The 26144-nt window shown below is 40.2% G+C and overlaps 1 protein-coding gene across 7 annotated transcripts in view; it reads left to right on the top strand.

The window, feature by feature from the left end:
• Phkb (phosphorylase kinase regulatory subunit beta) overlaps positions 1 to 26144 on the top strand; it is a 185136-nt gene that overhangs the window by 67468 nt on the left and 91524 nt on the right. For all 7 annotated transcript variants that reach the window (XM_052167173.1, XM_052167171.1, XM_052167170.1 and 4 more), the window contains 7 exons: positions 1417 to 1532; positions 13543 to 13606; positions 18964 to 19059; positions 20105 to 20302; positions 22380 to 22437; positions 23622 to 23699; positions 25970 to 26128. In XM_052167173.1, the coding sequence (XP_052023133.1) occupies positions 1417 to 1532; positions 13543 to 13606; positions 18964 to 19059; positions 20105 to 20302; positions 22380 to 22437; positions 23622 to 23699; positions 25970 to 26128 (769 nt within the window). The remainder of the gene's footprint in view (positions 1 to 1416; positions 1533 to 13542; positions 13607 to 18963; positions 19060 to 20104; positions 20303 to 22379; positions 22438 to 23621; positions 23700 to 25969; positions 26129 to 26144) is intronic.

The raw sequence follows: 26144 nt of genomic DNA, 5'->3' as shown, positions 1-26144 counted from the left end.
TCAGAGGTTAGTTAATATCCGGAGCCCTGTGCGGAGCGTCGGTAGGTGAAGAAGGGCTTGAATGTGTACCATGAAATCACGACACTGTCAGGATTCACAAAACAGTTTTGACTAAATGATGTGAAAAAAATGGCTGACCGCAGTGGTGGAACAAGGGCAAGAAAAGAAAGAAGACAGAGCACTGTTAACGTATACCAGATATAGCTAACATCCGGTTGCTGTTATTAGCGGTTGGGGAATTAGAGAATATCACCTCCAGCTGTTTTGAAAGAACCACTCAGGACCTGTGCAGAAGAAATTTTTTTTGTCTTTTTTTTTTTTTTTTTTTTTTTTTGTCAGAAAAGGATTGAGGAAAGGAGAAACGGAACAAAAATTAGATTCTTTGTGAGAATGGAGAGGGCGTAACACACCCAAGTGGCTTCTTTTATCTTGTTGCAGCTCTCTTTAGTCTCCCTTGTCCTGCACAGCTTCTGACTATGGGCTGTGTTTATAATCAGAACCTATAGTTACAGAAATGACAGGAAGAAAAATTAACTTTCCAGAAGTGTGGACTCAAAACTTTAGGTTGATCAACATGGGATAAGAATTTTGCAGAAAAGGAAGATCCTTTTTACTTTTTAAAAGGTTATTCTTTTACTCTTTAAAGCTTTACAGTTATATGTGTATTTTACATAGTCATTTTAGTTTCTAAATATTACCCAGTATAAAATATGTTCTATGTTTTACTTAGTTCCTATGATGCATTGCTCTCATAAACAATAATATTACCTCACTGAAGAGTTATAGTTGGAACACTGAAAGGATTTAAATTTTATTTCTCTACTGTATAATACTAATTAGGTCTTCAGAAAAGTAAGAATTGTATTTGGAAAACTCACTGTAGCAGAGGACTCACAGTAATGTAATAACGACTAGAATTCAACACATTAATAAAGTAGAGCTAGTTGGGAGAGCATTTGCTTAGAATGTACAAAGCCCTGAGTTCCATCTCCAGCATCCCCCAAACTAAGTGTAGCACATGCCTGTAATCACAGCACTTAGGAAGGAAGACCAGAAGTTCACGGTCATCCTTGGTTACATAGTGTTAGAGCTCAGCCTGGAGTATGAGGTCACGTCTTAAGAAAAAAAGGGCAGGGTTGGAGAGATGCTTCAGTGGTTAAGAGCGCCGACTGCTCTTCCAAAGCTCAGTGAGTTCAAATCCCAGCAAGCACAAGTGAGGCCAGAGCGAGAAGTGTCTGAAGACAGCTACAGTGTACTTATATATAATAAATAAATAAATCTTTTAAAAAAAAAGAAAATAGAAATAGAAGGTAAGGCAATGTTCTCTGGGAGGTAAGTTCATACTGTGATTTTAGATGGTGTATAATTATTCTTCTTACTGTTGCTTATCTTCTTATGTCTTTTCCTTTCTTTTAGGTGTCTTTTATTCAAAACCTTGTGTTCTGTGTAGAGAGAGTTTACCGTGTTCCTGACTTTGGTGTCTGGGAGAGAGGAAGCAAATATAATAACGGCAGCACAGAACTGCACTCAAGGTATTTGCCCAGTTTTGAGGATGGTCTTAGTGTTGTTTACATGTGTAGATTTAAATATGAAATTAAGAATCCAAAGTATGAGACTGGATCTGTTGACTCTGTGTTGATTCTAGTATAGCTTGTTTTCCTGTTTGTAATCCAAGTAGGATTCACTTACAATACAAGTATTCTTGGCAACACAAACCAATGTCTGCAAGGAGCCAGGCCTGTCTTCCACTTCTCACCCACAGTTCAACTCTCTCTTTAGTCAGAGCTTGGCCTTTCTGGTCAACCATTTTGTATCTTTTTCTCTGTAATTGTGTTATTTTAAATATCAAGTTTATCAAAATGTCCAAATATCAGCTATGTGTGCAATGCCTGTGAGATTCCTTTCCATGTTACAGAAATCATTTCTACCTGAACCACAGGCTCTCCTACTTATCAGTAAAAGTTAGCATTTTTTGATCTGACTTTCTTCGTCTTGTTGAGCTGTAACTTGTGTTTGAATCAGCAGCAAACGCTAATGACTGAGGTTGGTAATTTATACATTTTCTGTATTTGTTGTTGACAACTGATGACACCTTTTATTTATTCTAACTTAATGCCCTGGAGGTTATCCTTTAACTGATTAAAAAACAGTCTGAGTCCCTGGGCTCTGCTCTCTTTCTGCTGAAAGGTAGGTGGTGCACTGAAAGAATTTAAGCAAAGTTATCACTAGAGGTCAGTTAGAATTGCTGAGACTTGGATGAAGAATAGAAACAAGTCTAGAAAATACTGGTAAATGAATCTGCATCTCTGGGGCTGGAGAGATGGCTCAGCAGTTAAGAGCAGAGCGTGCACTGGTCTTACAGAGAGGACCTGAGACCCCTTCCCAGCCTCCATTGTCTGGTGGCTCACAGCCTCTTATAATTCCAGCTCCAGGGTCTCATGCCTTCAAGGCACCTGCACTCATGTGCACATGAACCCAATTAGGCACACAGACATAATTAAGAAAATAAAATCAACAAAGTATCTTCAACTTTGTATGTTTTGATCAATGACTAATCTCCTACAACAAATTAAGCTTATGTAACATACTTATTTTAAGACTATTTTAAGCAGTATATGTAATCTTTCAATGCCTCTGTTCACCTTCAAGTGAAGCTGATAGCAGTTATTTTACAGAGTCGCTAAAATAATTTTAGTATGCTGTATACCTTGAATGCCTGGCATTAGTGTGGACGAGAATACTGATATGTCACTTATTTCAGAACATTTCAGTACAAAAGACTGAAATAAAAAGCGCTGTCAGATTAATCCTGAAAAGCTGGTATTACAGAACATTCTCTGTAGATCTTTATTCACCTGGAACATTATTACATGTGCAGCAGAGCATCAGCAGTCATTGAGCCTGGTGAAGTAGAGAACTTTTGTGGGAAAGCCCCGTGGAGACCTCCAATCTGCCGAGCACTGAACACTGTAATATGTTTTATTTTGGCCATCCTCTAAGTCTCCAACAGCCAGAGAACAGTTAGATCATACAGGAGAAGATGGACCTGCTTAGATAGTATTAGTTACCATGTTTCTTTTTAGTATATTTGCCCCTTCCGTGCTTTTTAGTAACCACTTAAGAATATGCCAGTCTGATTTCTCTGTATTATTTTCATCCTGAAATACTACAACTAAACTTATTTCCCACACACAAAAACTATTTTAAACTTGGAAAGAACTCCAGGTGAAAATCCCTATTAAAAGTGGACATCTTTTTTTTTATTGACATATTTTTTATTTACATTTCAAATGATTTCCCCTTTTCTTGGTCCCTACTCCCCACAAGTCCCAAAAGCCCTCTTCTGTCCCCCTGTTCTTCCACCCACCCCTTCCTACTTCCCTGTTCTGGAATTCCCCTATACTCTTGCACTGAGTCTTTCCAGAACCAGGGGCCACTCCTCCATTCTTTTTGGACATCATTTAATTTGTGGATTACATCCTGGGTATTCAAAGTTTCTAGGCTAATATCCACTTATCAGTGAGTGTATACCATGATTGATCTTTTGAGACTGGGTTACCTCACTTAGTATGATGTTCTCCAGCTCCATCCATTTGTCTAAGAATTTCATGAATTCATTGTTTCTAATGGCTGAATAGTACTCCATTGTGTAAATATACCACATTTTTTGTATCCATTCCTCCGTTGAAGGACACCTAGGTTCTTTCCAGCTTCTGGCTACTACAAATAGGGCTGCTATGAACATAGTGGAGCATGTGTCCTTATTGCATGCTGAAGAATCCTCTGGATATATGCCCAGGAGTGGTATAGCAGGATCCTCAGGAAGTGTCATGCCCAGTTTTCTGAGGAACTGCCAGACTGATTTTCAAAGTGGTTGCACCATCTTGCAATCCCACTAGCAGTGGAGGAGTCCTCTTTCTCCACATCCTCGCCAACACCTGCTGTCTCCTGAGTTTTTTACCTTAGCCATTCTGACTGGTGTGAGGTGAAATCTCAGGGTTGTTTTGATTTGCATTTCCCTAATGATTAATGATGTTGAACATTTCTTAAGGTGTTTCTCAGCTCTCCGAAGTTCTTCATGTGAAAATTTTTTGTTTAGCTCCGTACCCCACTTTTTTTATTATTTTTTTTTCTTTTTTTTTTAATTTTTTTTATTCGATATAATTTATTTACATTTCAAATGATTTCCCCTTTTCTAGCCCCCCCACTCCCCGAAAGTCCCGTAAGCCCCCTTCTCTTACCCTGTCCTCCCTCCCACCCCTTCCCACTTCCCCGTTCTGGTTTTGCCGAATACTGTTTCACTGAGTCTTTCCAGAACCAGGGACCACTTCTCCTTTCTTCTTGTATCTCATTTGATGTGTGGATTATGTTTTGGGTATTCCAGTTTTCTAGGTTAATAACCACTTATTAGTGAGTGCATACCATGATTCACCTTTTGAGTCTGGGTTACCTCACTTAGTATGATGTTCTCTAGCTCCATCCATTTGCCTAAGAATTTCATGAATTCATTGTTTCTAATGGCTGAATAGTACTCCATTGTGTAGATATACCACATTTTTTGCATCCACTCTTCTGTTGAGGGATACCTGGGTTCTTTCCAGCATCTGGCAATTATAAATAGGGCTGCTATGAACATAGTAGAGCATGTATCCTTATTACATGGTGGGGAATCCTCTGGGTATATGCCCAGGAGTGGTATAGCAGGATCTTCTGGAAGTGAGGTGCCCAGTTTTCGGAGGAACCGCCAGACTGCTTTCCAGAGTGGTTGTACCAATTTGCAACCCCACCAGCAGTGGAGGAGTGTTCCTCTTTCTCCACACCCTCTCCAACACCTGCTGTCTCCTGAATTTTTAATCTTAGCCATTCTGACTGGTGTAAGATGAAATCTTAGGGTTGTTTTGATTTGCATTTCCCTAATGACTAATGAAGTTGAGCATTTTTTAAGATGCTTCTCCGCCATCCGAAGTTCTTCAGGTGAGAATTCTTTGTTTAACTCTGTACCCCATGAAAAATGAAATTTAGCTGTAGCCGGCAAGTTTTATTCAACTGGATAAGTAATGAACTTTGCCATTTGAGATTGTATTATAGGTTTTATACATTTAACAGTAACCTTATTGTTGATTGTATTAGAATTTATAATCTGCCCAGAGAATTTTATTTTTTCTTACACACCCTCCAACTCTACAGTGGTTGTGAAGTATTATTCACATGTGCCTGTGTTTGATATGTCATCCCTCAAGCTGAAAGAATACATTTTGAAATAGTAAGGCAACTATATCTCATGGTGTTCATGGACACAGCGATGATATTAGTGGCAGGCAACCAGTATCTTTTGTCCTGTGTAGTAAAATATAGAGCTAATTCCAGCTAGGGGTCAAGTTGTGACCCTTCATTGATTTCTGTAATAGGACACCTCCAGATTACGTGAGCCTGCTTAGTTCTGTTCACTACCACCTAATTTACCAGCCTTTCTATATCTGCAAGCTTTTCTCATAATTTTAGATTGCTTTGACTTAATCCAGGTGTTCTTCTGCTTCTGGATACTGAGGATACTTCTGGATAACACTATCATAGATTGAACAGACCTTAAGGAGAAAATGTGTTTAATATACTTACCCTACTGCATGTCAGAGTTTGGCATTGTAGTACTTTGTAGATTAGTAGCTGTTTATCCTCATAAAATGACATTGCTGACTGGGAGCAGTTTAGTACCAGAAGAATCTAATTGCACCACATATTTCTAGCCTGAGAAAAGATAAAATTTTAAGTATGTTTTCTACTGAATTGCTATTTCTTTTATATCACTGTAAAAAAAAATACTAGTGTCTTAGTCACTGTTCTTCTGCTGTGAAGACACTATGGTCAAGGAAACTCTTATAAAGGGAAACATTTAATTGGGTTGTGCTTACAGTTTCAGAGCTTTAATACATTATCATTGCTGTGGGAAGCATGGTTCTGGAATTGTAGCTGAGATCTTTACATTCGTGATCCTCAGGCAACAGGCTGGGGTGGGGCAGAGGGGCCTGGCCTAGGCTTTTGAAACTTCAAAGCCCAACCCTGAAGATGTAAGTCCTTCACACCTCTTAAGCTTTCCTCATCATCATTCCTTGCTGACCCAGCATTCAAGCATGTGAAGCCATGGGAGCCATTCTCATTCAAACCACCACAACTACTTAAGTCCTACCGACAATTTAACTATTTATCGGAATCCCACCGAAATAACATCCTTAGCTTTTCTAGATAAGAAGGTCCCTGTTGCTGGGCTTGGGGAGATCGCTCATTTGCCTTAGAATTGTTCACGAACCTGTTTTGATAACTGTGTCTCCTGTTAAAATGCAGGATACAGAGGTACCCTGGGGAGGCAGAGGCGTGTACACCTTTGGGGCTTGCTGGTCAACCTTCCTGGCAGACTTGGCAAGGTTCAGGCTAGTGGGAGGGCCTGTCTGGAAAAAAAAAAAAATAAAAACCATAACCCAAAAACCATTGCAGTCAATTCCTGGTCACTGTGATTCTCTTGAGTCAGGGATCTATCTCTCTGGAGTCCACGTGGTAAGTATTTATACTTTCTGTACCTTTTGACCCTTTGCCATTCCCTCCATGTCTGTGCTTTCCAGTTGTCTATAGCAGGAGTGAGAATGGGGCCCTCCTTTCTTCTGGCACACTGCGTAACACTCCTCTAAGCTGTGCTTTGTATGCAGGAAGACTGCTGTCCCTGAACCACTAAAACACACATTTCTGGTGTTCAGAACCTACAGTCCTACTCTTTGACATCTACACTTGACCATTCCCTTAATAGTTACAGTCTGTGGTACTGAAGACCTATAGAATATATATTTAAATCATCTAGAAGCATCAGTGCATTTACACAGGGAAACAATAAAACTTAGAGGGGTGTATGATTCCCCCCCCCCCCAACTTAAGTGATCAAATCAGAACTAGAGTCCTGATTAAGAACATCGGGGTGAAAAATAAACCCTACTAGACTGTGGCTCCGAGGGTATTTTCATTCACGTCTTGACATTCAACTCCTCTGTAGGCTAAACTTACTTAATATTTTTTAGATTAAGCCCAGATTGTTGCTGTTTTCTTTGAATGTTACTGGTCATCCATTTATCTGAACTTAGTCTAAGTGCAGTCTCACCCTTTCTGGGCTTCCGCAGAAGGCTCTATTAATCATTCCAAATTTACCACTTCTCTTCAAGTGTTTCCTAAGTAACCATTGGCTGGGCCCATGCTATTTCCCTGTGCTTTTTCACTGATTTGGCTTTTTCTAGGCCTGTGCTTCTTTTAGCGTCTCCTGGGGCAACTGGGGTGATACCAGACCATGTTCTTTCTTTCTCTCTCTTCTGATCATTCTCCAAGGCCTGTATTAAATGCTCAAAGAGCACTTCGCTATCTATTTATAGCAGCGGCAGTTCTCAACTCCCAGTTACATATCCAGCTAATCTTATATTGCCTCTGGGACTGCGTTTAAACCTATAACTCCTTCATTTTGGTGAAGATTCTACTTTTCTTATAAAGTAGCCATTGAATCCTAAGGCCTAACCTTGGGGAAAAGTTTTCTAAGCATTAATTGATAAATAGACTTATATTCAACCAGGTCATCTCCTTGCTTCATCAGTGACTCTGGTATGTGAGATTAAAGATGACATGAAAAGTAAAACAATTAAAATTGATTTTTATTTTTTAAGTTTATATTGTTTTATTGTGTTCTCCTTGTTTTTTAGTAAAGTAAAAAACAATAAAATATTAGATATGTAGCAGTTTAGGATTCATTTAGCAACCATTTTATTCCTCTGCCATTCATTGTTTAAGGCAACTGCTTGGTATTTTTTCTTTCTTTTTTCTTTTTTTTCTTCTTATTATAATTTCTTCATACTTCTTTAGTATATTGTCTTAGTCAGGGTTTCTATTCTTTGACAAACATCATGACCAAGAAACAAGTTGGGCAAGAAAGGGTTTATTCCACTTACACTTCCACACAGCTGTTCATGACCAAAGGAAGTCAGGAGTGGAACTCAAGCAGGTCAGGAAGCAGGAGCTGATGCAGAAGCCATGGACGGATGTTTCTTACTGGCTTGCTTCCCCTGGCTTGCTCAGCCTGCTTTCTTATAGAACCCAAGAATACCAGCCCAGAGATGGTACCACCCACAAGGGGCCCTCTCCACTTGATCACTAACTGAGAAAATGCCCCACAGTTAGATCTCATGGAGGCACTTCCCCAGCTGAAGCTCCTTTCTCTGTGATAACTCCAGCCTGTGTCAAGTTGACACACAAAACCAGCCAGTACATGTATTATATCCAGACTGTAGTTTCCTGTCCCTTTCCTCCTCCCAGCTCCTCCTCCCCACTTCACACCCCATCCACTCTTCCTGCATTTCTCTTCAGAAAAGGGCAGGCCTCCCATGGAGATCAACCTCCCACTGTTAGGACCCCCACAAGAAGACCAAGCTATACAACTGTAATATGCAGAAAGCCTAGGTCAGATCCATGCAGGCGTCCTGGTTGTCAGTTTAGTCTCAGCCCATCCCCCCCACCCCCGTGCCCCCAGGTTGGTTGATTCTGTGGGTTTTCCCATTGTGTCCTTGATCTCTCTGGCTTCTATAATCCTTCTTCCCCTCTTCCACAGGATTCCCTGAGCTGCTCTGCCTAATGTTTGACTGTAGGTCTTTGCCTGAGCTTCCATCAGTTGCTTGATGAAGCCTCCTTGATAACAGTTGGGCTATCTGACCTCTGGGTCCTAGCCCTCCAGGCAATGTCAGGGGTGAGCTCCCTCTCATGGCATGGGTCTCCAGCTAGACTAGTCATTGCTGGCCACAAATTGTAGCCTGAGGGTTTTGTGGCTGGGTTGGTGTTCAAATTCCTATTCAGGTTCCATATCCTTTATTGCTATGAGTCTTAGCTGGAGGTACCTTTAGATATTCCTGGGAGTTTCCATTATACTAGGTTTCTAGCTTGTCTCCAAGATAACCAATGCCAGTAATCTCTCCCAGTATATACTCTCTGTCCATCCTCCCTGAACTTGATCCCTCTTGTTCCTGTCCCCATCCACCCCATGTCCACCTGCATGGAGGACTAGGAGTTCAAGACTATGGCTACATAGTGAATTTAAGGTTGGGCAACATTTGACCCTAAGTCAAAAAATAAAAAGATTAAATACCCACCCCCAACCCCCACTAAAATAAGACTAGTTACAAAGCTACAGTAATTTAACATTGCATGATTTGTCTGTATAAATAAACGTAGAGATCAATAGAATTAACAGTGCAGAAATAAATCCATTCATATGGGGTCAATTCATTTTGATAATACAATGACCCAATTAAAAATAGTCTTTTCAGTGTGGAGTCATGGGACCAATGGATATCCACATGTAAACAAATAGATCTGCATTTCACCTCACACTATGTACAGAAATAAACTTGATGTAGCTCAGGGACCTTATTTAATAGGAATTCAGTGGTTAAGAAGAAGCTAAGTGGAACACTTGTGATCTAGGATTACATAGTAGTTTCTTAAATCCTGGGCCTACAACACAAGCATCACAAAAGGAGACAAGGTTTCATATAGGTTTTTGTATGTGGTGAAATTTTTCTGGGCTTAATGCATAGTATTGGGCATTATTTGTATAGTTATTATATCCATTAAATGTAATATATATATCTATATATCTATATCTATATCTATATATATATATATATCATAGTTACATGGTTGGTTCTGGTCCATAAAATTCCAGATTTTTCTAGAATGCCTATGTGAACTTGCATTTGCACCAGCAAGAAAGATGTAGTATGTCTGTGTCTTGGTATCAGCAGTAGTTTCTATTTTAGCCACTCTGGCTGGCTTATAATAATGCCTAATCCTGATCTTATTTCGATTTCCCATAGGCTTGTACTGTTGATATCTTTTATGTGTTTATTTGTGGTCTATATATCCTTTTTGGTAAAAAATATTTCTCTCTCTATATTTCGTCAATGTTTTACTTAGCATTTTTTTTTTTTTTTGCTGATTTTTGAGAGTCCTTTATATATACTCTATATGCCAGTCCTTATTTATTTGTTTATTTATTGAGGTAATAGGGATTAAACCTAGGACCTCATGCACATTAGGAATGAGTTATACCCACAGCTCATATCCTAATCTTTAAAAAATGTTTTATTTTATATGTATGTGTTTTTCCGCCACCTGCATGCAAGAGCCTGAAGAGGTCAGACAAGGCTTTGGGTCCCATGGACCTGGAGAGACACATGGTTGGGGTTGCCATGTGCCTTCTGGGAACCAAACTTTCTGGGAGCGCAGTCATTGCTGCTGAGTCATCTCTCCACCCTGCTCATCCTAATATTAATAGAGGTTTTTGTAAAGGAAACATTTGTAATTCCAGTGAAAACCAGTTCTGCCATTATTTATTTTATGCATGATGCTTTATTTGTGTTTAATAGCCCTTTGCTTACTCTTTGCTGAAGATTTCCTCTTCCTGCCCCCACAGTTTCATAGTTTACATTCATGAATATTTAGAACTCTATGATATTCTGCTCTTAGTTTCTTACAGATTTTTCTTAGGAGGATTTTCTTATATAAGTGACTTTTTCTAGATGCCCTTTCACCATTGTTTGATACAGCCATATGTTTTTAGAGTGTTGATATGATAGATTACATTGATTGACCTTTTTATTATTAAGCAAGGCAGTTAGTCCTGGAGTAAATCCCACTTATTTATAATGAAAGTTAATATCACACCTTTGTTGAATGATGTTGAATATTTCAATGTCTATGCTCAGAAGAGATGTATAGGACATAGGACTCTATAAATTTCATTTTATTTCTTATGTATATTTTTAAAGGCCAGGTAATGCTTGCTTCATAACAGGACTTTTATATGGAAAATTGTGTTCAATTATTATTCAATTTAAATATTTCATAGAAATCTAATGAAATCATTCAGTCCTCTAGATTTTGTCTTGACCATTTTTCTTTCCTTTTTTTCTCTAATTAAAATCTTACATCATTTTACACCCTTGCTCCAACACCTCCTAAGCCTTCTATTCCCTCTCTAGTTCATGGCTTCTTTTTCTTAAGTTACTATTATTACATATATAAGTGAATACATAAACATAAATGCAATATACTGAATCTGCTTAGTGTTGCTTGTACATAGATTTTTTTAGGGTATGACTACTTGGTGTGACCATTTAGGGGCCTCATCTCTGGAGACAACTCATTCTACATCTCTCAGCATTTGGTAATCACCTGTCACTCTTCAGCTAAGGGGGAGGGGCACTAGATCTCCCCTAAGTTAGCATGTCAGCAGCCATTGTCTTTGGTCAGGTTTTGCTTAAGGAGCCATATTGTTGAGATTTCATGGGTGTAATTTCCTTGCCATGTCTATAAGAGGACTTCGGAGTCCTCTGGCCCTTACACTATTTCTTCTCCTCCTTCTGCAATGTCCCTTGAGAGTTTGGTGTAGGAGTTCTGTTGTTGATGGGGCTGAATAGCCACAGTCAGGTCAGTTGCTATCTGCATTCTGACCTGTGTGGCATTCTGTCATGGTCTCTCTCTGCTGCAAAGGGAAGTTTCTCCGATGGACGATGAGACCTGTGCCTGTCTGTTGAGTATAAGGATAGACATTTAGGATGCCCTTAGGAAGGTAGCAACAGAATGTTCTCCTATGATCCATGACCTCAGTAGGTTGCTAGATACTAGGCAAGATTTCTTTGCTAATCATCAGGCTTTAAGACCCCGTAGACAGCTTTTGGTTACCATCAAAATATAAATGCCACTATTATACCTTTAAGCATTTCTTTCCCTGCTAATCATTGCTGTGGCTCATAGGTGTCACATCTAGGTAGGACTATTGATTATGTTCTCCCCTTAGCAGCTTGTACAGCACCTTCTGATGCTATGAAGGCTAGTCCTCAGGAAGGGAGACTTTGGGTCAGATCAAGTTTAAAGTCACTCTCCCAGTCATATAGATTTTAATTTGTCTTACCACTTATTATCATATAGTAATTTAGTGAGAACAGTTTGTATAAACCTCTGAAAATGTTGATGAGGCAATAGCTTAGTGTGGTGGCTCTGATTTATTCTTTCATTTGTTCAGTTTCCAATGGAGGAGTCCAGGGCTTCCTGGAGGAGTCCAGGGCTTTATGAATGGTCAGAAGCATCCCACCACTGAGCTTGCTGGGTTAATTTTTCCTGGGAGAGATGTGAATAAACACCTGTTCACCCTGACAGAGCCCTGACAATAGAGCAAGGGGGCAGCTGCTTCCATGTCCAACCTGGTGAACCCGCGACCTTGCTGTAATTACAGGAGCAGGCCACAGGGGGCCCAGAGCACAGAAGCTGCATCACCAGATCATCCCCCCCCCCCCCCCCCCCCCCCCCGCCCCAACACACACACCTGTGTGGGCGATGACTTCCAGGATGCAGAGTTAGAGCAACTCTCCTCAGCCCACTTCACCTCACCTTCTACACTCCATACTTGAGTACCTCCATAAACCATATGCAGCAGATTAAAACAAGATCTGCTGGGAGGGTAGCTGGAGTTTCAAACAAGGGTGCAGTGACTCTCCTCATCCCTCCTCTTCTGAGGGAACAGCAGGACCTACCTTGAACATGCTGTGATTAATACAGTAACCACCATGCTGTACCCTGAGGATGCATTCAGCCAGTCATTCTGAATTGTAATGTTCAAGCAAACACTTGTTCGTCCAGACCTCCTCCTAGAGGAGAGTGTATACTGGCATTCCTAACATGTTCCTGCTGCTGCTGCTTTGATGCTGCACTAGAGACATACTGACGTGATGACAGTTTGTTGAGTGTCAGTGATACACATGAGCAGTGTATGCAGTTGGACTGAGTAAACAGATGCTAATGCAGTGAGTAAAATAAGCTGGCCATGAACACTTCAGCAGTAGTATCGGGCAGGACCTAAGCAAGGACAAAAGCAAGCTCACTCTGCTTGGAGCACTTGCACAGAACGTTGCATTTTTACTGAAATAAGTCATTTTCAGCACTGTTATATGTAGTATCTAAGAGGCCAAAGGAGCGGGACACTGACGGAAATAACACTCATTTTATTACAGAGAATTGAGAGACACGGTGATCAGGAATGCTGTGAACATAAAGTAATGCCAATTTTATTGGATCCTAAAATGACCAGATATGAGTGGCTACACTAAATTACAATCTGTAACAAGTATATGACACACAAAATCTTCTTTAAGGCTTCAAATTGACACCAGAAAAGCCTGTTTCATTGAGATGAATAATGACGCCCAAGCAGGCAGTGACTGCACAGGGCTCACCCTGTTCTTGCTTGAGTTCATGAACAGAAATAAAACTGCTTCATTCACTGGTAGAATCCAGGTCAAGGTGAACCTAGAAATAGTTTTCATGGGTGATTAGTATGAAAAATGAAACTAAAATAATGGAATGTGGGGATGGTGTTTTCCTCCTGTGTGGGTGGCTACGAACGTTCGTTCATAAGGAAACTTGCCCATTGGACGTCAGTAGTAACATCTTCCCTTCCCTTCTCTCTAGCTCTGTTGGCTTAGCAAAAGCAGCCTTAGAAGCGATAAATGGATTTAACCTCTTTGGAAACCAGGTAACTAAACAAACAAATAAACAGCTAATTATTTGCATGTCTAAGTAATTTCACTATCTGTTATTGAAGTCATTTCTTTAAACCCTGTGACTCCCTGAACTATTTGTGGCAGCCCATGGTTGAGCAATTTTGCTTGAAAATGATTAACCCATTGAAGTCCACCTTCCTCTTAGTGGTGGTGGTAAGGTCCTGATAAGTCCGATTTTGGTTGTTGGGTAAGTTCTCTATTCTCCAAGCTGTTTCTGAGAATACATTTTGATGTATTCCCTATATTGTGTCCCATATAGTTTATATGTCAGTGCTCATGTTGGCTTCAATTTTATTCATTTCATTCAGAGAGGGAGTTTTTATAATGTCTACAGTAGGATGGGCAGTTGTGGGCCTAGTAATGCACTTCCTCCCTACCTTTGTCCATCCTTCCATCCCCCCTCCTCCCTTCTTCCCTCCCTCCCCCACCTCTCTGGATAAAGTGGAGCCCAGAAAAATCACCTTAGATTTTCATGAGACCATTAAGCCCTTTTTGCACTTACAAAATCTAAGAGCTGACAGTGGGTTCAATTGTTGGAAGAGAATGAGTAAGAGAAAATTCTGGGCCAAGAACTGGACTCATTTTCTTTAGGAATGTTTGAATGTTCCTGAAATGGCAGATCAATGTGACATTGTATGTGATTGTGGTTAACAGCTAGTTACTGCCGGGCGGTGGTGGCACACGCCTATAATCCCAGCACTCTGGGAGGCAGAGGCAGGTGGATTTCTGAGTTCGAGGCCAGCCTGGTCTACAGAATGAGTTCCAGGACAGCCAAGGCTATACAGAGAAACTATGTCGCGGAAAAAAAAAATCCAAATCCAAAAAACAAAACAAAACAAAACAGCTGGTTACTAGTGTTCTTAGTCATAGAGGTACAGTGCAGAGACAGTGGGTTCGGCCAAAATGATAAGAAAAGGAAGCCCAATAAGGAAGTTAACAAATTGGGGTGGACTGTAAGTCTTCTAGTATTTCTCAAGAAGACTGCCAGGCATCCTGGATAGTAAAGAAGTTTACTATTGCAGAAGTTTGGAACAGTTAGAGCTTCCTAGCTGCCAAGGAGAAAACTGATTAGAGCTGACTGCAGATCTGCTATGATTCTGGTAGTGGTTGGCTTGGCTTTTGTCATGGTGTTGCTTCCTTTGACGTACTTGGGCCATGCCTGCTATTTAACACCTAACCCCTCTTCTCCATGCACACTCCGTAGACACTCCATTGTCCACCGTGACTGCTGTCCCTGCTCTCTGTCCCAGCTTTACGTTTCTGGAATCTGACCTGCCTAACCAGGCATTTGAATCTTAAGTATAAATGTTCTTGCCAATATTACTTCTTAGCGTGTTTTTCAATCTTACATGTACATTAGATTCAGAGGAATTCTGAAAGCAGTCATTCATGCCACCTAAGTACCTTCCTGATCTAGTATAAAGGACACTGGTTAGAATTTAGAGTTATCCCCTTAGAGTTTTAATGCTCAGAAATTCTTAAGTGCAGCTAAGAGCATAGCCACTTTTAACATAACTCTGTACTAAATGTTACTAAATAGACAATTCATTTATTAGTTCAGGTAAAAATGAAAAAAAAATTGGTCTTTTCCTTTAGCCACACAGCAGTAATGGGAATAGGTATGGAAAAAGACAGTCACAAATGCCTGTTCAGATAAGGCACAACTACAACCAACAACCAGTCAACTGGCTGATGTATCAAAGCATACACGAGTTCATGGAAAAGTTCAAAAAAGGAAGGAAGGAAGGAAGGAAGGAAGGAAGGAAGGAAGGAAGGAAGGAAGGAAGGAAGGAAGGAAAGAAAAAGAAAGAAAGAAAAAAGAAAGAAAAAAGAAAAGAAAAGAAAAGAAACTTTCAGGTGAGCAATATTCCTTCCTGGTTAGGATCAGTGTTATCTCTTACTAAAGTTGTCTTTTTAGCAGTTGCATGGTAAAGGGAGGAGTCCATGTCATAAATTCACACACATTAATGGGTGTGATCTCCTTGCTGCGATGTCTGTGTGGGGCTCCACTCTCTAAGAATTCCCTGATTTAATATCCTGCACACATGTAACTGTCTGATATGCCAGCACTATCCTTGCTAGCTTTCTGGAGCACAGGCCCGGGATAGTGGAGGCACCTGAATGCCTGTTTCCCTCAGCCCTTGCATGCCATTATGGTTCATTGGGAAATCCTTCCTGTCTTGATCTTGGCTGGTTTTTGTTTGGTTTGTTGTTGTTTCCCATATATCTTGTCAGGAATACTCTACCTGCTACCAGGTTGCACAGGGCTTGTCACACTTGTCTTATTCCCATGCTGTGCTTACTCAGAACAGGGTTGCACTAGTGCTTCCTATAGTCCTCTGACTAGTCACATTTTCTTGGAGAATCGCAGCTTTGGTTTCTACTGTACACTTCTGTCACAGTTTCTGTGACTAGCCCTGTCCTGCCCATCCCTCTACCTTCAGCATATCTAGGTCAGCCTCTTTTCAGTTCACCAAACCTACAGTCTCATGTTCAAGAGGAGGCAGCACCTCCTTGGTGGCTCCCGCACCTCCTTGGTGACTCCTGCACCTCCTGCTTGCACTGTTCTGGTATGACTGCAGCTGAGCACCAGCTGGTGGCTGCCCTGCTTGCTTCTTTCTAGGGGTCTTTCCAGATCTCACCTGGCCTTATTTACATTTTCATACTTTTCTGCTATCATTTTAATTGCTTTGTGTGTTTCTGCTTCTCTTCAACGGTTTCTGTCCTAGGAATGAGTCTATCCAATTATACCCTCATTCTTTTCTTTGATGGCTTGATGACTGATGTAACTACTTATCTGCAATCTTCATAAGAAGTCCTTGTTTCTCTCCAAATTCAATTAGCCCAGGACCAGCCAGGGAAACTCCCTAAGAACATCTGTCAAAGCTGTGCATAGCATGTGAGAGCTCCTGATGGCATCCCCAAGGTCAGAAGACCCTGTGCCATGTCTGGACTCTCCAATGTCCAGAGGCATGGAGCCTGCCCAAGAGATAATAGCACTGAAGGCACGTGCCAGCACTGGCCCTGGCTCAGCCTCATTTCACTTACAGCGACTGTTGGTGTTAACGGTGTATAAAGGTCACAGATACTACCTTTGGCCTTTGAGACTGTGTCAGGAATATTTCTTCTGGTTATGAGGCTAAAGGGAGAGGACGTCCCTGCTGTACTTCTAAAACTCATGTCCTCATGGTGATGGTCAAGGACATTCATCTATTAGGACAAACAATGACAGATACTAAGTTGGACAAATAGTTTGAGCTCTTAGCTGTGAAGAGGCTCTGGGTAAAGTCAGCATATTATACGGAGTTGTGGTTTTAAAAAGTGGAAGATAAAAATCAATCCGAGCACTGGAGAGATGACTGGTGGTTAAGAGCTCTTCCAGAGGTCCTAGGTTCTGTTCCCAGCACCCACATGGTAGCTCACAACCATCTACAACTCCTGTCGTAAGAGATTTGGCATCCCATTCTGGCTTCTGTGGGTACCTGGCACATATGTGAGGCACAGACATATATGTAAGTAAAACACTTATAAAATCAATATCAAACAGACAAAATTAATATGCTCTTTCAAGTAATTCCTATAACACATCCTTTCCTGTTCTTGCCTTTAATTGTAGAAGGCGAGAAACTGACAAATTCACTGAGGTCAAAGTCTGTAATTGGTGATGACAGACTGCTCATGTTCTGCAAAGTGTTCAGAACAGAGCAGACATCTGCCTTCCTTTGAAATCCGTAGGCCTGAAAGTGTGTTCAGGCAGCTTCAAAAGGATTTCAAGCAGGTGATAATGCTGTGCGGACTTTCCTCTGTGATATAGACTTGATTCTAAATCGGGAATAGCGGTCTCTGTCCTTGTTTGGTTTTGAGGTTTTTTTTGTTTTTTCTCCTCTTGGAAGCCTGAGCTGTAATGCCTATAGGATGGCATATATTTTTATACAGAGCTTAGTATTGTATCAGTGTTAGGAGGTACTTACCTTATGAGATTATTTTCTGTTAGGCATACATCTTAAAAGCTGGCAGCTGAAAATTGGGGCCTCTACAAATACTTAAGGAGTTTAAGTAACTAAGTTATTTCTGGCTAGAAAATAGTTTTACTATTTATTATCACATGATGGAGAGAGTTGCTAAATTTGCCATTTTAGTTACAAATTATATCTCTCTCTGTATCTATCTATCTAGTCCAATTTCAGACGGTTATTGGCCTACAGATACATTATAGTTCCTGTCCTCTGTATTCACAGACCTCAACCCACTTATTGCCCTGCCATTCGTTCTAACAGCTTGCTTGCTGCTGCTTCCACCAGAGTCTGGGCTCTGGCTTTGGTTTTTTCCTTCCCAGCTGACCTGGACTTAGAGCCACTGTCCATCTGCGCCAGGTGTGAGGTCCTCATACATTACTGTGCACCTCATATCTCGGTCAGCTGCGTGTTCTAGAGCAGTGTTAAATTCATTCTTGTTTTTCCTCACAGTGACATATGTTGTACTCTGATGGGCAAGATACTCTAGGGTACTCTCTACAGTCAGCTGAAACGTAGGGCTCCCAGGGGTCTCTGTTTCACCCCAGTATAGCTACTGAGAGAGCTTCAATCATTCTCTGCTATCAAGTTACTTGCTAGAGTTAAAGATTTATTAAAGATGGTGTTTTGAATGAAGAATCATTCTGTTTAACTAGATAATGTTAATGAAGAATTATTCTAGAAAATTATTCAACCCAATTCTAGATTGCTGCCTAAGTTCATTTAGTTTTATTGTGTAATTAAAATTATTCAGGAGGTCTTACAACTCAGATTTATAAATTAAAATTGTTTTTTCCTTTATCTCATACCACATTAGCTAAATGGTTTCTTCATTAAAATGGATGTAATTTATTAGACATCTTATAAAAGCAAAACATGATTTATAAGAAAAGAGGAAAAGAAAAATAATATCTAGTGATTATAAGATTGTTCCAAGAAATTCAGGAAATGCTAAAAACATAAAGAAAGAAAAATAAGGGGTGAGAGAGACAGCTCGGTGGTCAAGAGCACTGGCTGCTCTTCCAGAGAACTCAAGTCTGATTCTCAGCAGCCACATAGAGGCTCACAACTGTCTGTAACTCCAGTTCCAGGAGATTTGATGGCCTCTTGTGGCTTTCTTGGACACCAGGTATGCACGTAGTGAACAAACACAAATCCATTTATGTATGAAACAAATAATTAGTGACAATTAAGGTCTTTAATAATCTCTCACACATTGCATTCAGTGGTAGAAAGTTTTTGGATTATCTTGTCTCACAAAAAGAATGCCATATGGTTTACGATTCTCTGAAATGTGTTTCTTTTTCCATTTCCAGGGATGCTCTTGGTCAGTTATATTTGTGGATCTCGACGCTCACAATCGCAACAGGCAGACGCTGTGCTCACTGTTACCCAGAGAGTCACGCTCTCATGTGAGATGATGTTACAGAACACTGAAACAAGTTCTCACTTACAGTTTTTATTTTGTTTTACCCAGTCTTCACTAAAGCACACTACAGTGTGGAGTTCTTGCAGGATAAGAAGGCGTGATATAGATCTGCCTCCATCCTCTAGCCTCTAGGCAGGAAGTTAATAGTCATAGGCAAAGCTGTCAGTCCTTTAAGCCTTCGGTTAGACAACAGAAAAATATTATTTCTCTTTTGGAGAAATTAGCAAAAGTAGCCTAAACAAAGGGAAGGGTGTTTTTTAAATGGGGCTTGGAAACACATGTATCATCTAGGCTCAGAAGTGGAGCACATCTGCGTCTCCTCTTTGATAAGCTTCTCGGTACTTATTGTACCTGACTGCACATTTTTCCAGGGATTGTTTATGATTTCATCATTCAAAAACTATTCCCAAATAGAACACTTAACTCTTCTACATGAGTAATACCAGATTGTAGTGAATACCAAACCAGTAACAAAGTATTATCTATTTTTTAAATGATGTTCTATCCATTTATAATACCACTTAATTCTTCTTCGGCAACATCCTGACATATGTTTCCACATATTTTAGTAAACACGACTTTGTTTTAAGAAACTAGAATAGTGTTTTTCTATGAGCGAGCATGTTTCCAATCAATAAACAAATTTCTATAGTATAAATTCTAATTGCTTCTGCATTATAATTTCCAATGGATCATAATTACTCAGCTCTTGGGTCTTTTGTTTTCTTCTTTTTGTTATTATGGGCAAATTGCTCTGTTAACTAAGTTGTGGCAGTAAGTATTAATTTTTACATTATGTTTAGCTATAATTTTAAGTTCCAGTCTGATATTAAAGTTTGACAATCCTTTTAATCATGAATAAAGTGCTAGCTATTTTATCACGTTTACAAGCCACACTATAGGAGTGTCTGTCTTAAGGTCCTTGCCATCTGATTAGCTTCTAGGCATTAATTTGACATGAATTGTTTTGGACTGTGTTGGTCATATCACTGCAGACATTTATAGTCTCATTGTTGTACTGACCCCAGAACACAGATGCCGCCCTGCTCCCGTGCATCAGTTACCCTGCGTTTGCCTTGGACGATGAAGCTCTGTTCAGCCAGACACTTGACAAAGTGATAAGAAAATTGAAAGGAAAATATGGATTTAAGCGTTTCTTGCGAGATGGGTACAGAACGCCGTTGGAAGATCCCAACAGACGCCATTACAAACCAGCAGAGATCAAGGTACCGTTCGCTGGTCCCTGCTGGTAGTAAGCAAGTGGCAGTGAGCGCTGACCCAGGAGTGGAGACTGATTTCTTGGTTTCAGATCCTGCCCCACCTGTCTGTGTTAATATTATATATTATAATTACTAAAAATAATGGCTCCTATACCACGAGCTTTTTCTCCAGATTGACTGCTATTACATATTGATGCTTAGAACTGTGCTTGATAGGTAGTGGCTGATCAATAAGTATTAACTCTTCTAACCACAGTGGCCACATAGATTCATTGGTTAAACAATATTTTTAGCATTTTTGTTCTTTTGCCTATTTCTCTTACATGGCTTTGTTTCTATTTGTCATCTGTGTTTATGATACTCAGCAAATGATCTCGTTAAAACTAATATCCTGAGCTGGAGATAATGGTTTCTGCATTTAATGTCAGCACTTAGGGGCAGAGGCACACAGAGATCTGTGAGTTTGAGGTCAGCCTGGTCTATAACAAGTTCCAGGCCAGCCAGGGCTATGCAGGGAGACCCTACCACAAAGCAAATTACTTTGTGGTCTTTCACCCACTCCTTCACCTGCTGAGGAATGCTAGGGAAAGCCACAGACTGAACACATGCCATCGAACCTCTAGTGTGCCCTTGTTGGTCAATGCCTGTCACTGCTCTCGCTTCTCCTCAGTTCTGCAGTGTGATCCTGTAGGAACTTCCCCTACAGACAACCTTGGACACAGGTTCTCAGCTCTGCCATGTTCCTGCTCGTAACCCTTTGTTTCTGGGTGGTGGCCTCCACTGCACCTTTCCCTTTCAGTGGCACTTGACACTGTGTCCCTCATACAAGATGCTACCTGTCTTTCTTAAAGTATTCCATATGGAGAAATTTATAGATATAAATATACATCTGTATACCTCAGTGTGTATGTACATCCTAGGTTTTTACTCATTTGGGAGGGGGGAATCCTACTGAGCATGTTCTTCTCTGATAAGACACGGGTCTCTGTTCCTTATCTTTTCTATATCTACCCTTTTGTTTGCCCCAACTTATTTTTTTCCTTTGTCATAGACACATTAGTGCCCATTAAAAAGGATATGAACAAACCCCTCACTCACCCTTGCTATTTTTCTGCGCCCTTCTGTCTGGAGCCTTGACTCTGAACAACATGTCTGTGTTTTGTGTGTAGACCCCGTATAGTGCTTGCTTTCTATGTCTGGCTCATAGCTCAGGGAAGCCATGTCTTTATGGGTAGATGACATCTCTGGCAGCATGAACTATGTGTATCTCGTGGGCAGTCATGATGGAAGCCAAAGCCATCTGAGTCATAATTCTCAAAGCTGACCTCTAGTGCCTTGCTTTGTCAGCTACCAGCCCAGCCTGACCTCAGGAAGTTCTCACAAGATTTCCAAATAGCAGCACTGAGAAGGGACATCTTGTTCACCTCCTGCAGGCTCTGGGCTGGTTTCAGGCAGTTTCTGTGGCTGGGGTAGGGTGAATGCTTTGATCACCGTATTTTGCTGAATCTCTTGGTGTCTATATGCATTAACTGTGCTCTCTGTTTTTGGAGTATTCTATTTCCAGTGACCACATTTTCCCCTCTATCTCATCTCTGTCTCTGTCTCTCTCTGTCAGTCTCCATCTCCTTCAACTTCTGTGACCCATCCTCATCGTGCTTTTCTTCCTACCAAGCATTTACCACTATTGTAGCTAATAATGTACCCTGTCCCTGGCTCATAGTGTGCCTTAAAGAGTCCTCCTTGTGTGTGCACCTGCTGCTAGACATACATCTTTAGTTCAGTCTGCCTGCATCCGGCTCCTATTCCTGTGCTAGGCCCATATCTGAGTCCCTCTAGGCATCTCCTTACCACTTAATCATCTTCTTAAAATTAAACATTTTACTCTGTGTGTGTGTGTGTGTGTGTGTGTGTGTGATGCATGTGCATGCACATGACTATTTGTATGAGTGTGCTATGGTGAGCATATTGAGAACAGAGGACTGGAGCTGAGTTTATTACTGTAAATAAGTCCTTTGCATATAGCCTAAAATGTAGTTGCTATAGTTTGTTAATAGAAATTTTATTGTTTTACTTTCTCTTTTAGCTGTTTGATGGCATTGAATGTGAATTTCCCATATTCTTCCTTTACATGATGATCGACGGTGAGTGAACTTCTTCCTAACACTTAAGATGCAGAATACAAATGGCTTAAAGAATCGCTGAGGGTGCTGGGCGGTGGTGGCGCCCACCTGTAATCCCAGCACTCTGGGAGGCAGAGGCAGGCGGATTTCTGAGTTCGAGGCCAGCCTGGACTACAGAGTGAGTTCCAGGACAGCCAGGGCTACACAGAGAAACCCTGTCTCGGAAAAAAAAAAAATCCAATTCCAAAAAAAAAAGAATCGCTGAGGGTTGAGCACATGGCTCTATGGGTAAAGTGCTTGCTATTGCAAGCATGAGGACCTGGGGCTAATTGCCAGCACAGGCCTGGAAAGCAGGTGACTGTAATTTCAGTGCTGGGGCAGAGACAGGTGGGTCCTTGAAGCCACTAGCCAACCAGATGAGTGAGCTCAGGCTCAGTTCGCATACCCTGTCTCATAGTGCTGGGGAGGGAATCAAGAAGACACCCAGTGTCAATTTCTGGCTTCTTCACACATGCATATTCACCTGAATGTTCTCATGAACATGCACACACAAACATACTAAATAGAAATAATAAAAATAGCTGAAATGAATGATACCATTCATCGAGCTATAAATTAGACTTCAGTGTTGGTAACAACTCTTATTTTTATATTGTTCTGCTTTTGAGTGAATGTCAAATCTTTATAGAATTTTTAAAAATATCACATGTATATGAATCTGATATATGTGTATGTGTTTATGACGTATGTGAATGAATTCTTGTGAGTACAGGGCCATGCATGCCACAGCACAGGACTGGACGTCAATGGACCTTAGATTTCTGTCCTTATCTTCCACGTGCTTAAAGAATTTCTTACACCATCTAGAAATTATTAATATTGATGCCAGTATCCTGCTCATACTTATAAAGAAAAGCTTATCCCAGAAGTCATGAATCCTAGGATCATGGTATCGACTAAGCTTTTTATGCTTAAGTACTATTGAAATTTCAATTAATTCAATATTTAATTCTAAATGCTAACATGACTTTTGAAAATCAATTGCTATATAAATGTCATACATATTTGCATTTCTCTTTAGTTTTATGTTTTCATTTACATAAACGTTGGCACAATAATTTTTAAAGGGCTTAGAAGTTTTTTATAAGAGAAAATCTTTGCTTATTAAGCACAGCCAGTGTTGGGTTTTGTATTTTATATTTTAGGTGTTTTTAGAGGCAATCTTGAACAAGTCAAGGAATATCAGGACCTGTTGACCCCTTTGCTTCATCAGACCACAGAAGGTATAGTTCTTTTATCAAGAATTCTTTCCACCAGTGTTTTCTTGTTGATTTGAAATGTGTGCATGAACCCTTCATAAAATTCGTCTAAATTAGACTGAAAAATAAATAAGATCTCAACTGAAAGCATAATAATCTCTATTAATTCAGCTTAACAGATGCGTTTTACAAAAGTGGTTCATTAGGCATGACAGGGATGGTCATGAATGTAGGTGGTCATGGCTGAGGTGATACTGAGGTAGTTTGCACATGGACAGAATTGTGTGATGCTTATGGTAGAGTTCCATTACTCGGTGTAGTGTCATAGTGCAGTTTTTATCCAACTCATCAAAATTGTATGGCTAGGTGAGTGTTTTAGTTAGAGTTTCTGTTGCTATAATGACACATCATTACCAAAAAGCAAGTCGGGAAGGAAAAGCTTATTTGCCTTACACTTCCATATTGCTATTCATCATCCAAAGAAGTCAGGACAGGAACTCAAGCAGGGCAGGAACCTGAAGGCAGGAACTTATGGTGAGGCCATGGAGGCCACAGGCCTTACTTCCCTAGCTTGCTCAGCTGGCTTTCCTATAGAATATAGGACCACCAGCCCAGGACAGACCAATGGACTGAGCCCTTTCCCATCACTAATTAAGAAAATGCCTTACAACCCCGTCTATGGAGGCATTTTCTCAGTTGAGAAAGTTCCCTTCTTTCAGGTGACTCTAGTTTGTCTATCCAGTAGACATAAGACTAGCCAACAGTGAATGAAGCTGCAGACCTTCAGAGGGCTGTCTAAAAAGACTTTTCTCTAAAGGCAGCAACATTGACTGGGCATTCTAGACTCCTTTGGAGATACATCTGGGACTTTTAGAATTATATTTTGATGTTTGACCTTGTACTGAGATGTCATTCTTGGAAGATGGGTTTAATACAGTGGTCAAAATGCCAAGTCTTAGGAGTAAGAGTTTATTGCCCTCCCCAGCATGGCCCATAAAAAAGCATAACTGTAGAATACCCAAAGGGATTCAAGGGCAGTATCCTAGATATCTTTGGGGTTTGGAAATATTAATAGAATTATAGTCTCATGAGAATAGCTTTGAAAATTGTATATAAGTTAAATTTTGATGTGCTAGTCAAAACATATACAGTTTTATGGACATAACACACGGACTGTCATTCATAGCACTGGACCCCATTCCTGTTGCACATGAAGTTTGTGACTCAGTGTGTGCCTGTGCATGTGTGCATGAGTGCGCACGCAGGATTCCAGGAATACTTCAGTTAAATACTTCACATTTTGTTTTACCCTTTCAATGCTTGTAATGTTAAAAGTTGTGATATCTTCATGGATGAAGATTTTTAAATTAAAAATTAATACTAAATTTTTAAAGGAGTTGTGTTTTCAATATGTACTTGTCTGATGCAATACTGAAATATTTGAAATTTCTGCATCAGGCCTTTTAGCATTCAGGGAGGGATCGTAGACACAGGGAAGTGGTTTCCTATAGCACTCTACTTTGTGACTGCACTCTCAGAGTGGCGTTCTCGGTTCCTCACAAACCGTAGCCCTTCTCTGATGGTATACACACGTTACTATCCATTCATGTATGAAGAAGGCAGCCTAATTTCAAAGCTCTTGTTTAATTTTATTACAAAATTAAGTTTACTGTGGATTACTCTTATAACTCTCTGCCACACCTTGCAAGGTATCTCTTAAATAATGATTTAATTTTGAAAGGTGTAGCTTTAAAAGATATGTTTTAAGAAAAGTTTGTTTTTTCTTTAGTGATACCAAACAGTAGAATATGGGCTTACTATAGGGTTTTATTTATACTAACAGAAGGTTCAAAGTTATAATTCTTCATTAAAGATTAAATATCATTTACAGTGCTTCTAAAGGCTAGTCCTATTTAAAATAACTTCACTTATAGCTTTCAATATCTGTATACTATATATACATATATATTATACACACTCACATATATATGTATACATATACACACACACATATATGGGGGGAAAGAGAAAGAGAGAGAGAGAGAGAGAGAGAGAGAGAGAGAGAGAGAGAGAGAGAGAGAAACTGAGACCCAAAGTTGTTTGCTGTTAGAGAAGATTCTCCATATATTTTTCCTACAGAAGTCTGAGGAGATCAGAGTGTCACACTTCTCCATAGCTCACTGAATCTGCTCTTCTACAAGCCACCTCTGTCCCTGCTGTCCTGTCCTCATGGATTCTTCAAGGAGAAATTTGCTTTGTTGTAATTTTGTTTTCTTTTGTTTTTAACTCTGTAGGATATCCTGTTGTACCAAAGTACTATTATGTGCCAGCTGACTTTGTAGAAGATGAAAAAAGAAACCCTGGTAGTCAGAAGCGGTTTCCAAGTAATTGTGGCCGTGATGGGAAATTGTTTCTTTGGGGACAAGCTCTTTATATCATTGCAAAACTCCTAGGTAAGTGGAGAAGATT

This window comes from Apodemus sylvaticus, chromosome 21 (assembly GCF_947179515.1).
Source record: "Apodemus sylvaticus chromosome 21, mApoSyl1.1, whole genome shotgun sequence".
In the NCBI taxonomy this organism is placed as follows: domain Eukaryota; kingdom Metazoa; phylum Chordata; class Mammalia; order Rodentia; family Muridae; genus Apodemus; species Apodemus sylvaticus.
This window is presented reverse-complemented; position numbering and strand designations above follow the sequence as displayed.